This window comes from Onthophagus taurus, chromosome 1, assembly GCF_036711975.1.
Source record: "Onthophagus taurus isolate NC chromosome 1, IU_Otau_3.0, whole genome shotgun sequence".
Taxonomy (NCBI): Eukaryota; Metazoa; Arthropoda; class Insecta; order Coleoptera; family Scarabaeidae; genus Onthophagus; species Onthophagus taurus.
In genome coordinates, this window is record NC_091966.1 from 17,338,848 (window position 1) to 17,357,195 (window position 18,348).

Below are 18,348 nucleotides of genomic sequence, written 5' to 3' on the forward strand. Positions count from 1 at the left end.
TAGCTTTCAGTAATTAGCTTTAAATTTTTGTACACTAATTTTAGATGGATTTTTGGGGATATATTTCTTGTAAAAATGAAGAGGTTATTTTTGTGCGTAAAAATGGATCTAGGTTAAAACAATCACGTGTACAAAACAGACGAAGACCATTATTACATAACGATCCTATGTGCTGTACATTAGCAACGTCGTAGTTCACAACTTTGCTGATGTCGAATTGGATTTTATATCAAGTGAATTAGATTTGACTCTTTCTGATTTTTCTTCAGAATCTGATAAAAAATAGCAATCAAATATTCAGTCACAAATAGTAGATGTTGCAAAACAGCAAAATTTTTTCATTGGGTCCCTAAAATACCTACGAGCTGTGTTGCCATCGTTCGTGTTACCACTTTGCGGATACAAGGTTTATATTATGCGTTTAAATTTCTATTGTATTTCTTTTTTCCTTCGTGTAATCGTCTCCTTGTTGTTGGACCTTTTTTTTGCAACATGATATCAGCATTAGTCATATCTTTCGATTTTGCACCACACAAGTAACATGCTTGGGTCGACGAGCAAGACGAGGCAGCATTAAAAACTCTTCCGTCTATCGTATTAAATTCGAATTTACAGAAATTTGTAAAGAGTTTTGGATTCTTAAGAATTTGAGTAGGATGAAGACCATAAGGCTAAACGCGCAAAAGGCGGCTAGGCCTCGCTGCCAAGTCGCGGTATTTGGCAACAAGTGGCCAGCGGCCACGATTACATTATGCTTATGGGATTTTGATGGCCGTTACAATTTGGCCTCACAACCTGGCCACTTAATGCGCAACTAGCCTAAGGTAATCGTGGTCGCTCATCGGCAGTTCTTCAAATTGTAAAAGATAGCTTAGAGTTTGATGGCCGCCAAATCCGCATCTAGCCTTAATTTGATTGTTTATTTTATTAACCTTAGTGTTTATCATCAAAGAGGATTCTGTAGCAAAAAGAAGTTTCTGCAATATTTATTGAAACAAGAACTGAATTTTTGTAAATTACGGTGTTTAAATCGTTTACAGAATACCAAGTTTGTAAAGGGACTATAGAAGTAGAGAGTAGAAGTAGAAGTCTGAGCTATAGACATGTTCTGATTGATTTCCTCAATTTGGCACAGTCGCGAAATGGTGTGGTCTATAAGAAAATCATAGCTTTGAGAGATTATAGAGGTATTGCTAAGTAAATAAATTGTCTCAATTCCTCACCAATTAATTGCAGAAGATGTCGAGATCTTTATATTTTGGTTTATTCGACCGCTTGAACTATATGGTTTTTTAGGTCGACAACATTTTGTGCTACATGTTTTGTACTTTTAAACATGCCTTCAGTAAAGGCAATATTTTGGTCTTTTGAAACCCAAGCGGAGTTGGCGCGAAGAAAATGTTGTCGAAGTTTTCTCTATTTGGCAACCTTTTTATGATGATAATGTTTTTGAGGTTATTTTTTAAGCAATTTAAAGGTTTATCCGAACTCAGATTTACTAATTGTTGTAAAGCGTAAGCAATTAGCTTGGAATTCGTCGTTCATTCGACTCAAATTTAAAAAAGTGAGGTTCGAGCAAGTAAATGTGTAATATTCCCAAGTTTTTTTTATGTTTTAAATTTTCACGGGTAATAAACTCAATTAGGCAATCAGAATATTAATTTTATCTTTATTATTCATAATATTTTTTATCTAAATTATTATATGTTTTAATGATTAATTTCTCAAAAATATGTTAAATTTGATTTCAAAACTTTACCTTAAAATGGATGGCTCTTAAATAGATGTTGTTTTAAGACCTCTGTAACGTTTGTTAGATTGTATATACAGATAAATGATTGTATATTCGACTTTTTTAATAAGCTTATTAATAATGTTGAGGAAAATATCAGATATAAAACCACTATGTGGTAAGCTTGTGGATAGACCTGCGTCGTAGTAGTATTCTAAACGATTTTATCTTTAATTTTATCATTAATTGTTTCTTTCACATATTCTTCGATTATATCTTTTTCGACTACATTTACATACAAAAAATATTTTTCAAAAATGTAATTTGGTGTTTATAATTGAATATGACATCAATTACAATGAATCAAGAATCATAATTCACGACTTCTTTATGAATGTTGTAAGAGAATCCTGATGATGTATGAGCAGTTTTCGAAACCGGTCGAATTAGGGTTAAAGAATATGTTCAAAAACGTATCTTTTATGTTACTCTACAGAAATAAAAACTAAATAATACTACTTTTTGTTGTTAAAGCTCGTCTACAATGCTCTTTTCAGAAAATGCTCGAATAACTTTTCTCTCTTTTGGTTTAGAATGGTGAAAACGTTACCCGGATGTACGAAACGAAGTCGGAAACATCGGGCTTTCCGTACAAAACGTTCGTTTACAAGAAGACCGTTTTCCTAAGCGCCGGTAACACGCCGTTCGTACGTATATATTATACGTATACGTACGTAGGCTAATTATAATGGAGTTCCGGGGGTGGCCCCGCGGATCACGGTGGGGGTAACGGGGGAGGCGGTCACACCACCGGCGACCGCACGCAGTCTCCTCGTGCGCTCGACGGCACCGCTGCCCGCTAGTACACCATACACACACACCGGGGCCCACTCCACTCTCAGCATTGTAACATTCAACCTACATATACCCACATGGGCGCATAGAAGCACACCGCGGCCAGTCGGGAACACCAAGTGCCCGTGCTCGAACTCTTCACACTTTTCCGAATAGTGTTTCCAACGGATCACCCAAAAACTACTTTTAAACAGAACTTCTTCCCCAAAGGGGGACCACCACCTCAACAACCATCATTCAGTTTTTCGCGCGCAATAACAAAACTTTATCGAGTGACATATCAAAGAACTAGGATATATAAACTATTGGAATTATCAATAAAAGTGGTTCTTTAGTGTGGTTTTAATTTTCTTAGTGTATATTTTTTGATAACAAAAAAATGTACTGTTTAATGATTTTAATAATTTAACAAGTTCTTTTTTGATAAAGTTATTCAAAGTTTAAGAATCGAGGACCGTCTTCTATTATTCTCGTTTGTTGACTCTGTCAGTGTGAATTATTTTTAGAAAACTTAAAGAACTCGTTAGGTCTTCTTGCGTGGGAACCGACTTCTCATTGCGAGGAGAGATCCAAGATGGAGGACACCTGGGAATCAAACGTATCCCCATTGATGATGGGAGTGGGGATGGAGGACCATATGAGGGGGATGGGCGAGATGCCGTCCACCTCCTCGTGCATGGCCCAGGACCTGCCGAGGGACGTCCACCAACAGCAACAGCACCACCCTATGCACCACCACCAGGATATGCAGGATATGGGAGCTACAGCCTCCGCTCAGGATATTCAGCAGGAAATGGATAGAAGACATCTTCATCATCATCAGGATGTTACCGCAACTCTAGGTGGTGGTGATTATTATACCAGTCAGGTAGGATATCTGATAAATGGTATCTTAAGAATTATAGATGTCAAATGATTTCTTCAGGATTATGAAAAAGCTTTTCGTTAATTTTATTACTCACGTTTATCGGCAATATCAAATTAGATTTTTGAAGAAATTTATCAATAAGATAAATTATTTTTTTATCAAATCTTCTGACTATTAAATTTTCATTGATAAATAATTAAAAATGATTATTTACATCGGCGTTTCTATGTATAATTGATCTGATATTGCGTTATCATCTTGAAAAACATTTTTAATTATTTCTCTTTTAATAAATACATCATCAAGATAATATTTCTAAATTACTTATAAACAAATGTTTTACATGTTTATATGTAAGTCAACCTCTAAATACATGCGTAAAAATGGCATTTACAAATATATCAATTCAAACGCCTTGTTAACATTTATGTACAAGCTTTTTACTTGTATTATGTAAACAGTTTTGATATGCAACGTATATTGTTAATGTGTATCAGTTTAATGGGTTGGGTTAACACATTTTAATTGAATATTATGCATATAATATTAATGAGTACCGTTTATAATTAGACAAAATTTAATTTAAGAATAAGGAATCCAATTTGGAATACTTTCAAAAGTGTATTAAAAATGTTACAAGATAAAATTAGTATCACTTTTCGGCAATTTTCTCTACTATTATTAGAAATCTTTAAATTACAATATCAAGTAGATCGAGAGATACAAAAGATTCAATAAATGTATATACATGTTTTGGCTTTCCGTCGTTTCTTATCAATGAATGAAAAAGCTTAAAAATATTAATATAATTAGCGATGATTCAATAATCAAAAAGTTCCTCATCACTTAAGATGTAATTATTATTGCTTAATCCATTATTTAATGGTGGCGACATATCGTCTGGGAGGACGTAAATTGTTTAGATATGAATCGTCTGTTTCATCTGATTTTTATCATCAAAAACGGTATAGCCGCTGATACGGAATAAACTCACGTGCTCGTGTCATTCGTTCTTAATTGATATGTCTTGTCGAGCGCGCTTTTTGATGTGTTCTCCACAAAAAAAATAATAAAAAGATAGGTAATATAAAATAAACACGTTCCGCGATAAAGCGGGACGCAAAAGCGGACGTCGACGGTTGATTACAAGTTAATTATGACATATTGGCCATCAAATTGTGCACGGCTGCGGAGGATGTCGTCCCTCTCTGATTGGTCGTAGATAAAATACGCGCGCGGGTCTCATGCCTCTCTTGTATCAGAATGCCGCAATCCGAGCTATAAGAAATTAAGGGAACTGGTTTCCCGAACGGACGCTGTATAAATAAATTTGAAAAGTTCTACTGAAACGTAAACACCTACTCCGGAATTAATGACGCCGCATCGACGTCGTCGTCGGTTTTAATTTAATTGGATGCCGATCTGCGGCATCTATTCGGACAACGACGATGATACAGGGGCACGTCCAACCGGACAATTTCATAGTTTCAGATTTATTGCACTTCAGCTACGCCTCTGGTTTCATTAAAGCGACCACTAGGCGAGATTCTCATGAATAACAAACGCACGGCCCTGTAAACCGGCGATAATGTATTCAACGTTACTTAAAAGGGATGGTAGGGACTTTGGGATTACCTATTACAATTAATTTTATCAGGTTGATAGGTTAGAAATAAAATAGACAGTAGTTACTTAACAAACTAAATTAATGATATCCTTATCGCCATTTATACTTAATACTCAATATCTTAACAATTCATATATTTTTATTAAGAAATAAAATCTTATAATAATGATAAAAGGTAGGTTAATTTAATGTAATTCTTACAAGATTAGATGAGACATAGTTATAATTTTGTTTGTATACTCTACCTGAAAAACTAGAATTATGTTTTGTATCCATGTGGTCAGTCTGACAATCGCTGCTAATCGTCTTAACTTTAAGCCCTTTGAAGCTTTCAGCAATATTTTCAGTTAAAAAACATTGCTGACCATATTAGGGATCTAATAGTGTTGCTAGAATCTCTTATCTCTTACTCTAACTTTTGAAATTAACTCTAAGTTTAAGTCTAAGCTGCTGAATAAAAAAACCAACCTCGCGTTAATGTTCCTTCAGCTTATCCTAAGCGCGTAAAGTGTGATGAAACTGAGCTAAAATCTTGATGTAGCAGGTATTTGAGCCATGTTTTACTGACTACTTATTGCATCGTTTACCACCAATTGCAATATGCTAATGGAATAAGAAATGATATACTACCTCTTCAGATAGATACAATAAGTTTCATGATTTGCAAGTAAAATAACATGAATTTTTCTTGGTATGTTCTAAATACACAACATTTTTGATATTATTCTTCGAAAATTGTCACATGTATTCTGGCCAGAAAAATGTTTGATTTGAAGAACAAAATCTCAAAATCTGTAAGTCAGCAGGAAACCGGTCACTGTTTACTTTTTTTAAAGTAATGATAATTTTTCTATATAAAATGAAGAAATAAATAATTGGAATTTTGATTATGATTTTAATGGAATGCCGGAAATAATAATAATCAAGACGTAAATGGTTACAACACAATTTTCATGTTAAATTTATAATTTTAATTAAATTTTTTTAAAATTTTAATACTCCAGAGACCGACAAAATTTTTTACCGAAAAATAAAATTCCAGTTATTTTTAATACGCTGAATTCGAAATCAGAGCGCAAATCTGATTCGTTAAGTTTTCTTCTTTCTATTTAAGACTATTTTACATCATGAGATATATATGGTAAAAAATAAAATAATAAATAATTAGGAGAAATAATATGTAAAGCCTTTTTGTACATTCAAAACTGGACTTTAATTAAACAAAAAAAAACATGAGTCTTACTAGTTTCGGTTAATAGCCATCATCAGAGTTTTTAGTGATGTAAAAGTAGATTAAAATATTAATATCAAATTTACATTATTAAATTCTTTAAAGTTATAAAATAAAATATAAACGAATAAAAATAATTTACAACGTTACATTTTAAAAACTTAGAACGTTCTGATATGTTGGATTTTGAAAATACAACAAAGCTTTACATATTATATCTCCTAATTATTTACAAATACTTGTAAAATGGATTTCGAATATAATTCTTTAAAATAATAAAGTCTAAGTATAAAATCTATTCCACTCTTGATTTTATTTAGTTAGGTCATTTCTTGTATTCATCAATTAAGTGGTAAAGCGGCAAGAATTTGCTATCAAAAATAATAACGTCAGTTAGCTATATATTTGAATGAATAATCTATTTAATTAGACGAGTCGATATGGTAGGGAATGTGAATAATTTATAGTCATTCTCTGAGTCGAATATAGCACATCCAAAACAACTGAAACATAAATAAATAATAGTTACTTAAAAGACTTGACGTTTACGTCTCATATTAAATACCAATGCCAAACTTTTTAATAAAATATACATAATAAATCTGATTTCACTTTGTTATAATATATACAAGAACATTGTTGATTTAAATGAATGAAATGAAAAACAAGTTTACATTGCCGAGGTACGCTTATTACACTGACTATTTTTTTCTTTTAATTATGGGGTCTTGGTGACTATTTCAGGTTATTATTCTTATAGTCATCAAGGTTCCAGTTGTTCATGGACTCGTATCACAAACTGTGGCCTCATAGAGGTTCCTACAAATTACTTTTATTATTTAAGTTATTATTTAATTACTTTTATGATTATATTTCGTTGATTCATATCAAAAGAATTTGCACGGTTACAACGTATTTTTTGACTCATTCGGTGCAAAGTAGCTTCTTTTCAATCATTTAAAATGATTGGTTTGGATTTCGAATGTTGATTCTTTGGCTTATCAATATCATATTGTCACCTTACATAATTACTATAATAATTTACTTTTATGATTATAATTCGATGATTCATATCAAAAGGATTTGCTCAGTGTTCAGGTTACAGCGTTCTTTTGTTAAATTTTAAGATGATTTCTGGATTGAATTTCGAATGTTGATGCGCGATTCTTTGGCTTATCAATATCATATTGTCATCCTACATAAACATATCTGCTTGGTGAGATTTATGATTATGTAATAATTATAGAGGAATTTTTGGTTTATTCCCCTAAATAATTCAAATTACAGCGAACTTATGTTCTATTATCGAAATATTTTAAACAACATCAATGGTAGGCATGTAAACACCTGGTGGCATGTAAGAACCTGACAATTCTTACCTAAAATTAGTTTAAATAAAAAAATATATATATTTAAAATGCAGGTGTTAGTTACAGTTAATCAACTTATTTCCACACCTTTATTGTGTAATATAATAAGGAATTGTCTTAAAAATATTCTACTGTTTTATCCCACAAACGGAGTTTAGTTTTTGGAAGTTCTATTAATGTTAAAATGAAGTTAGGTAGGGTGTAAGAATTTTTACCCTCTAGAGTCACCCAGCTCCCTATTTGTTGTTGCAGTGTAAGATTTGGATTATAGCTACATTTCTGTTATTGCTACGACTGTTACCACCAATCAGATGCAGAAAGATAGTATACCAATGCAACTCCATTAGTTCTCGTTGATTTACTAAGGTAACCAAAAGATATTTAGCGTATACTTTTTGTTGTAAATCTTTCATCAGAACATAAACAATTGATCATAAAGCAACAAATTTTTATCGAAGTCATGATTAGGTGATGGATTAGATTATTTTTCCATGAATTATAGCCACAAAAATGACTTCACATTTCTTTGTAGGTGCAAGGAAAGATTTTATTCAAAGCTTCTTCATTACTAACTTACAAAACTATCGTAATATGTTTCTATTACGTCTAATGGTGATTTTTTCGGCTAAGATGAACTGTATACTTTAGATTGGTTTGTAAATATATTTTTTGGAACTTAATATTTTCTGTCACCCTTAATCTTGTTCTCATCAAGTAAAAATAAATTTCACTAGAATTGCACAATTACTAGGCGACCAAATAAAATAAAAAAATGATGTGAGTAAAATAAAGAGTGTTTAAAAATCATTTTGACCAAGATATGTCTTTTTAGCCGATATTTTGTTCTGCTTGTTCTTCAACTTACTTTGATTCTGGCGTAACTTGAGTGACATTGGTCTTAAATGCAGTTCATAAATTGTTAATAGATACGTTTTTTTGAATTTTCTATCATTGTTTAAATAAAAACTAGATATTCTACCGATATTTATAAAATTCTATCCCTTTTTATATAAAAGAATCATACGGAACTGTTTAGTACCATCAAGCGATATAACATAAATTAGTAGGGCCTACAATAAAAGTACTTTTTCGGAAATAAAAGCAAATATATAACAAATATTACAACAATGAAATAATACGATATAGAATGTTTCACTCATTATATTCCGCGCACCCATGTCAACAATTCAGGATCTACAGGATAAACTATACTCCATTTAAACTGTGCATACGGAAGTCGCTTTATTTTGTCACCAATTTTTAAACATTAAATAAATTTTATATACATATAAATGATATTTAAAAGATTGAATTGATGAAATCTCGTAATTGGGTGTTAAATCCATGCACATTCGTACCCAATTTTATTAGGTTATAACCATATCACGGTGCCTTAAAAGCGATACACAGATAATACAAAGACGAAAATGATAATTTCGTCTATTTAATTACTAACTAGACTAAGGACGTCTTTTAATTTATAAGAATTACTCAAACTTGCTAATTCTATACGTTTCGTAGACAAGAATTTTATACTCATTGAACGATGATCATATAGGCACCATCCAAACAACGATTATGGATAGGTGCTATATAAGTACCGAACATAGTTTTTGCTATGTAGATAAAAAGAAACATATTTTAAAGTCAGCAATCAATGGTACCAGAACACCTGTAATTTCAAATCTTACAAATTCAGTCGATTTATTATATCCACTTAAAATCATTCATATCATTCAAATCATCTTGCAACTTGCTGAAAGAATCCTGTTTAAAAGACGGACAACTAATAGTGTTTATGTCTTCACGAGATGACATCTATGTGTCAGATAACTTTTAATTAATAACCGGAGTTCGCTGCTAACTTTAAGTATCCTAAAATCTGTGCCAAAAACTGTAAATAATATTTAAATTTAAATATAATAGACAATGTAGGTCTAAGATTCTTAACTGCTATACGTTTTTAGAATCTCAGGCAAACGCCTAATTAACGACGACGTTTCCACCACTCAGCGAATACAGAAATTCAATTCAAACATTATACCACTATAGAAATATTATTGCTGTTAGAATTTTAGGTTAAAACTGATTTAGGGAAATCATCATATAATTAAGACGAATGTGTGAAAACACTCGAGATCGAGCTCACGAAGTAATTATTATTAATCCGTGAACAGGCAATACGGTTCTTTTAGCAAGAGTGCTCGAACATGCTATCATTGAACATAAGTAAAACAAAATATATGCTGAAACAAATGCAACTCAAGACAACTGTAGAATGTATGTAAAGAATCAACCTATTGAAAGAGTATAAAATACAAATATCCAATTACAACTGTGAATGAAAACAACAACTCTCAAGAAATACGAATTAGAATCAAACGGGCAAGAAGTACATTTACAAAAGTGGAGAAGCTTTTCAATTGTCGAGATCTAAACCTTAAATTAAAAATACAAGTGAGGTGTTACGCATTATCGGCGTTGAAAGGAATCGACACAAAGAGACTGGAGGTATGGATATATCGGAGAATACATTCCAAGGTATTATGCAGGAAAAAATCAAAGGAAAAAGATCCAGAAGAAGGACTGTGGAGCCTTAGGGAATGGAATTATGTGAAAAACGAATAATTAAAAGTAAATACTTTGTTGTCAATCGAAAATTGGAGTGAAAAAATCTTTCTACTAAGATCAACGATTATGTGAAAAAACATTAATTTCAAGAAGTGTGGATAAGTTAGAACTGTAGCAGTTGAAGAAAGATTTCATCGATACGCACCCAGATAACTCTAGACAAATTGCTAATAATTTATTTATTAGCCACAGCGTAATACAGAAAATAGTATAGAGTATAGAGCATCAAAGTCAAGCAAGTAATGCGTTTAAACAGCTATGGTCGAATTTCAACACTATTCGTAAGGCAGCTGAAACTGCTTGTTCTTTCTCGATGAAAAATGTTTCAGGAATGTCTCAAATGATAAATTCTGGCGGAATCGGTGATAAATTATGATTTCATCACTTACTGGAATAATGTTGTTTATAGAGTGATAGTATGGAAAAGCAGTTGATGATGTGAAAAGTAAATGTAAGGTATATAGGTTGATGTGGTGGATATTATGGACTAGCCATACATAAACATTGCAATTCTATTGAGTTAACCAGCGATGAGTTACTAATGCGTTGTTTCGGTGGGTTTGCTCAAAACTTATTTGCAAGTTTAAATGTAAAGCCATCAAAGTGTTTCCAGTAGTAAACAAGGGTTACATTAATTTATTTTAATGATGGTTACGACTGCTAGTTATGATGCAACCCCTGATTAGAGATGCAACAGAACCCTGTAAAGCAGCTATATGTAAAACAATTAGGAAAGAAGGATATTGATGTGGAAGTTCATTTGTATAGGTGCTGCAAATATCAGAGAAACAAATAAATTTTTAAATATTTTCATGCCATCTAACTAGAGTTTTTGAAATGTGGTTCATATAAGAAAAATTCGCTAAAAACATCAAAAGGTTGCAAATGTTATAATACATAAAGTAAACATTAACTAATATCAGTGTAGTAATCTTTCAAAAAATTTATCAAAATTATATTCTTGTAAACACTTTCTGTTTACACACGAACTTTTCAATTAACTACACGAGTTATTCTTGTTATAACACAACGGCACACTTAAATGTGTTATTTTTTTGTGTATGTATAGTTAAGCGTGTACAGGTTTCGTGTAGGTACACGGTCTTGATAATGCGTGTTAACTTACACTTAAATGAAACCTTAACTTTAAAAACTCTGTTTAAAAGCGCGATTACAGATATTTTATGTTGTTTCGGTTTACTTATATGTATAAACGTTGTTACTTTGTTTTTTGGTTTCAAAATAGTTACTTTCTATAGTTAGCGTTTTTTTTTCTTTATTACGCACAAAACGAACATGTCGAACCAGTTTTCTTTTATTACCAAAACGACATTTTTTCAGGTCGTGTCGTACGGGTGTAATTAATACGACCATTACTGAAAAACCGAGCCGAAAAAAAGTGGCCGAGGTAAACGCTCGCGTCCATTTATTACACCAGAATGTCATACACCTAATTGCGTTTTAACAGTTGTATTGCGGCGAACTACACCGCTGACAACTTTCCACAGAGGCGGTGATGTTATCAAAAATATGCTTTTCAGGGAACCGTTTTTATTTTATTTTTTCCTGCCGTCAGTTTTTGGTGAGACTCGATGAAAGCACGGTCTACTTGCTCTCTGGCAATTACTTCAAGTAATAAACCCGTTCCTTATGGGAATATGTACCGCGTAATCGCACACGTACACCGGACTTTATAACTTTTCGGGATTACCTATAATCTCGGGACGGTTTTTGAGTTGTAACTATAGAGGTTTTAAAAAGCCGTTTTGTTGTAGGAGGCTTTATAATTAAGTTCTTATCATAATAATCATTTGTGTTCGTTTCAATATACGATTTAGTACCATTATACACTTTGTAAGGTTGCGTTTTTTTAAGTATCATTAAAAAAAGTGGAGAATTAAAACAAAAATAAAATTACAAAATAAATGTTTTCAATTAATTCACATATAAAAAGTACATTTTACAATTTCCAAAGAAATTGTAGGTGGTATTACGTATCGCAAACGTGACCGTCCATACTAATTAATATAATACTAGCAAATAAATGAAAACGTTGATGTCCGTGAAAGTCGTTGCGAAGGTGTAGATGAAACTTCTTCCTTTTCTAGTACTCGCTATACAGCCTACATTAAAATTTTCATCATAAACGTTATTTGATGGATTCAATTGGCTACCGACAATTGGATAAATAAACTAAGGGAATTGTGTTATTCTGAATTGTTATTTTATGTTCGAAGCTATTTCACGCCAACTTCGCTAAGTACTCTTGTATTTTATGTCCGTAAATCCATTTTGTATAAAATGAAAGCAATAAACCAACTATATACTTTTTAAATAAATTTATAATGATCTGATGTGATTGAAACGATTTCAATTTCTTTAAACGGGTGCATTCTAAGCGCGGTAACTTGTTGTACTATGGGGGACTATCGCGAGCAGAATTCTCCATAAAATTATTGTGGTTACGCGAAATTGGACAATGTTTAAAATTAAATAGACGTCTGTAAACCGATTAAACGCGTTCAGTGTACGCATACCGGCAGGGATTTTCAATCAAGTTTTTCAGCAACCGAACTCGAAGCTGTCTGAGACGGAGGTCGATTTGTTTTAACAAGCACACCGATCCGAAACGTGTAGTTTATGGTATATACGATGTAATCATAAGCTGTGCGAAGAAGACGAGGAATAAGAAGAATACGAAAACCTCTAGTTACTACAGTGGTGCTTTACGGTGGATGCGGTAAAATTGCCCTCGTAAAAGTCAATTTTCCAACCGCTAAACGCCAAATTTGTTATCTACCTACTACTTCATTATATTTCGATTTTGGGGCCACTTCGGCCACTTCAGCTGGTCGAAGAGGGAGCACGTAACATAATTTACGACGTGGGCAATTAGATGATCCCCGAAAATCGAAACTGTTGTAATTTGGCTTATAAATTAAAAATGATTAAGTTAAATAACTCTCTATACTCCAACTCCATCATTATAAACCCTACGTCATAACCATGAATTTATTTTAAGGCGCCTCTACGTTTATCTAAAATTGCTAAAGAAATATAACGAAAAACAGCATTCAATGTAATAAGTATAGGTAATTTCATACTTTAAACGAACAGTTTTTAGCGTTTAACATTATTGTGGTTTGTTCTAGATGTGAATATATTACATCTATGATTAAGTTTCTCTTTGAAACGATTTTATTTCAAGGAAACTACATAACATGAAAATGGCAACCCTATATTCTAAATATAGAATAGATTTGATCTACTTAGATTTCTAATAACTAATTCGTGATAATAATAAATCCCTCAAAACTATAAATCACATCTGGGTGCACTAAAATACGTGTTCATATTACTACTACACCAAAGAAGATGAAATAACACCATTACCAATATTTCTAGGAAATTAATGCGGAAAGCAATAATTTTCAGCAATATTAAAGTTTCATTAATTTTTCTATAACGAGTAATTACCCTATTATTAAAAAAAAAAAGTTGTAATTACCTACTTAAATCTAATTATTTTCATTACAGTAAGTAATAAGATGGATGGGTTGTAAAATAATTTAAAATTACCATATCACTTTTTGATGTATAACCTTTCATAATATCGACATCAATTAATATCATATCTAACAGATTGTTAATCCTAAAATGGTAGTACCGATAAAATATAAAAAATATTGGGTATAATAAAGGTAATCGTGTAGATCATATTCAATCTTGGTACGATACACGACGAAGATATAATAATGACTGTCCTGGCTCATCTGTATTCTCTCATATCCTGCATTAAATACCAGTTTATCCGTCAAGATTATAAATTCAGCAATTTACGATCGTTCCTTGTGGCGGAGAACGGCCACAATTTAGTTAATTAGGCGTAAACGATCGGATGCATTAACTTTTTTATGGAAATCGCCGCGGTCGGTCCATCCGTATACACACACGTATTCATTAATTAGAAAAAACTAAAGCAATTACATAATTACTTATAATTTTTATCCTGCCTTTCGTACACCGTCTGCGTGGTATTGTCTTCCGCACCAGATAAGAACTGTTTTACCGGGCAATAGTTCCCATTAATTATCGTCCTGCAATTTTATATTCGTTCTTGTACGGTTGTGCAATTCATTTTACTTCCTAAGTGTATAGGGGAAGTACACATGGCGTATGCATCCTGGACGTTTAATATACTAGCAAAATATGAATGAACCCGGTTATTTATTGTGTGTACTTACTTGAATTAAGTACATGTGTGTTGAGAGTTTGACGCAATAAATTACAAAAAAAATTAAAACGAAAATACATATGCATGGAACATTGTTATTTTTATGACTTATTTGTGTTTGTAGTTTCCACAATTTCCTAGGATTTGTAATGGTATTATTTAATAAGTGTTTTTAATGATGTTTCACAATGATTTCTTACAGGATACTCAAGATATATGGTCTAACAGTTAATTGTTATGAAAGGTAATGAATAGAATAACCAGACATCGGGTGAATCTTAAGACTAAGCACGATTGTAAACACGGTTGAAATGTGACATCTTCAATTAAAATTATTATTTTTTGTTGCCTGAATAAGGTAGTAGACCATGACATACTGTCCCGAAAATTAGAATATTGTTGAGTGCTAGGGATCTCAAACCAAGGTTGTGGAATCTTATCTAATGAATAGAAAACAATAACATAAATGTAATGTAATGGTTATGCATTTTAAGTAATTTTGTTCATTAACTCATTTATTAATGATTAAGCAATAAAAAGGTAGTTATCTTTATTGCACTATTACTAGATTATCACAGATGATGAATTTCATATAAGTATGTTCTATAATGCCACTCATTGACCTATTTTCAGAGATTAATATGTAGGATTATGATGCCTATCAATAAAACAGTCTAGAATTTTCAAAGGCCACAGATATGTCCCTGATTCTACTAATATCCGTAGCATTTAAGTCTTACGCCTTCTTACGTCCTTCAGAGTAGAATAAAATATGCTAGGTTTTTTGAAGGACCCTGTGTGAGTAACAGAGAGTTGCATTGCAGAACGCATTGTTTTAGCAGAAGCCTATTTTAGAAGTTCTTAGACAGCTCACTAGTAAGACAATCCTTACTTTGCATATTAGAAGCAATTATAAGATTCATAGCAATTATTACCATTTATCCAAATGCCATACGGCAATGGTACTCACCCTTAGGAGGTCGAGTATCTGACACTGGGGATTGGAGGAGAACACCCCCGTGCACCATGAGGTGCCTAGTAGTAGTGTCCATAGATCTGCACGATCCATCCATGTAAATATTTAAACTAACGTTACTCTCTACATATTAGGGTAGATTTCCTTGAAGGTGAACAATCTATTTTTGTCATTTCAAAGTGACAGTGTCTTGGATTATTTCTGATCTGAGCAAAGACCGTTAACATTGGTCAAGAAAAAGCATTCTAAACTTATTTAGGGTAGATATAATAACCCTTGAATAATGCTTAGAATCAAATGTCCATCATTATTTAAAAGTTATCACTTTGGCAATAATAAAACCGCTGGTCAAAGTAATATGAAAAACTGTGTGCACAATTCAATACTTCCAAACACTGGTAGAATTGTTGACAATGGATGAAAACATGGTGAAGTTTAGAGAGGATAATTTCGTCCATCATCATGGACGAAATTATCAAAAATATCAAGACCATTGATGACGAGTACAGAATGAAATATAAACATATCAAAATAATATGTTACGCTAACGACTGTTACGTCTTAATATCCGAAGACGAACACAATTTACAGAAAAAGCACAATCCCTTACTGTGTTAGAGAACCAAGAAGATGCAAACTAGCGATATACAATCAAAGTGTGCAACAGGTAATGCGTTTCAAATACCTGGGAGGCTGCTTAACGAGTAGTAGAAACTTGAAAACAAAAGTATACGCTGAAACAACTAAAGCAGCAATTATATCGGGGTATTTACCTAACATAATATGGAGAAACAAATATATGAGCATCAAAAGTACGGTTAGAATCATAACATGCATAAGACTCATCATGACATATGTCGTAGATACAAGAGCGGAAAATGTAATACTTTAAGAGAAAGATAATGAAGCGAAGAGGGTCAGATAGCGCAGAAGGGGTTGGAGACACCATGTTTACAGAATGAATATGGAAAGATTTGCGAAAATTGTAAAATAAGAGCAGGAAGCCGGGAAACCCGGGAAGCGCTGAAAGGAAAGCTGTACGTCAACAACACAATCTGACCATAATGAAGCGCATATTAGTATATAGAAGACAAAGTCCTAAATTAAGAACAAAGAGAGGTTAAATTGATAAAGATGTAGGAGTTGGACACTCGTTCATTTCAATAGGTGTTTAATTTGAACGTGGTGATCTTTGTGAGGTTCACCAGGGGTCACGAAAACTGTCGAATAAGCCCTTCACTATGAGGACATGCTTTAGCCAATGAACGAAATAGAAAGCTGAAAAGCGTGTTTTTCACAATCCTCTGTTTCGACTGCTCATAGCTTCTTCTTCATACATTATTCTCCTTCTTCTGCCTTTTCTTTCGCGCATGGTTAGGATTATCTGTTAGAAAGCAGCAAACCTTCACTTTATTTTCTGGTTGGATTGCTACTGAAACGCAACTTTGGAGAAAAGTTGCGTTTCAGAGTTCCTTGTGGAGTGATGCCTCGGCAAAATAATGAAGTGACTACCTGTTAACATCATTAGATATATTAGGCTATCTTATATAGAAAAAACTCAAAGATCTCGATTTCTGAGCTACTCATTCTTCGTCCAGGTGTTATAGCTACTTGTTTCTAACACTATAAAATTTATCTCAACGATGACGATGGAGAAGATCTTGTCAAGAAATGGGAATTCATTCTGAGTATATTCTATATACTTCATATTGCTGATTGTTGATCAAATAGTCATTAAATAAGAAAAATAATGAAGGTGACGAAACAATAATGAGGAACACTCGACAAAAACAGCAAATCTAGTAATGTCGGAACAAAAAATTCCAATACCGGCAGACAGGAATAAACGAGGAAGATCAAATGTTAGGTGGATAAGTAGCATTCTGAGGGCAATTTCGGAGAGAAACCTTAGACCAGTAGGCTGGGTAGACAGAAGAGGCTGGATGATGGGAACAGGAAGACGTAAGGTGTTATAAACTTGAATTTATATATACAGGGTGAGTCGGGAGGAACGGACCAAACTTTAGGAGTATATTGTACGCTTGAAAATAATGTAATAGTATATTATTCAACAAGCGTATAATGGCGGCTGTTACCCACGAAGAAGAAGTTGCAACACGAGCGAGCGAAGCGAGCGAGTGTTGTAATCTGAGTGGGTAACATCCATTATACGCAAGTTGAATACTATACTTTATCTAAAACTATTTAATTTTGAAAAAAAAATCAAAAAAACGAAAAAAAAATAAACTTGATAGACATTTCAGACATAACCTCAATATAAGAAAGCTGTCATTTCTGTTAATATTTTATTTTTTGATTAGTAGGCAGTGTCAGAAGTGTGGAATAATGGCCTCATTATTCAACACTTTGTCTGTCATGGGTAATGAGTGTCATTACCCGTCAAAAATCAATTGTATAACGAATAGATAATTCAATAGTTGTAGATAAAAATACTTATATGTTGTTATCCGATTTTCTTTTATTTTATTTTTTTTTATTGCATAACTCTTACTGCATAACTACAATTAAACAAAATCTTATACATTAACATTAAATATTGGTCATCAGCGTTATTTTAGTAATTGTTCGAAAATATCGCCATTAACTTCTAAACATTTCCGGCTTCGTTTACTAAGAGCTCTTGTTGCTTTCCTAATTGCTACATGATTTTCCTTAATATTAACTGCAACATTTAGAATGCGCCTAGAAGTCCCTAGTGTCAACTTTGACTTTGTATACCTCACTTTTGAACCATCCCCACAAACAATAATCAAGTGCTGTGACATCTGGAGATCTTGGAGGCCAACTAATAGGACCACCACGA

General features: G+C 32.7%; 1 protein-coding gene across 1 annotated transcript in view; it reads left to right on the forward strand.

Annotated features, from left to right (window-relative positions):
* Positions 1–2,833: 2,833 nt before the first annotated feature.
* The window catches only part of LOC111413261 (araucan), a 117,300-nt gene continuing 101,785 nt past the window's right edge, over positions 2,834–18,348 (forward strand). The window contains exon 1 of the mRNA XM_071197857.1: positions 2,834–3,455. Within this exon, the coding sequence (XP_071053958.1) occupies positions 3,162–3,455 (294 nt within the window). The 5' untranslated portion in view covers positions 2,834–3,161. The remainder of the gene's footprint in view (positions 3,456–18,348) is intronic.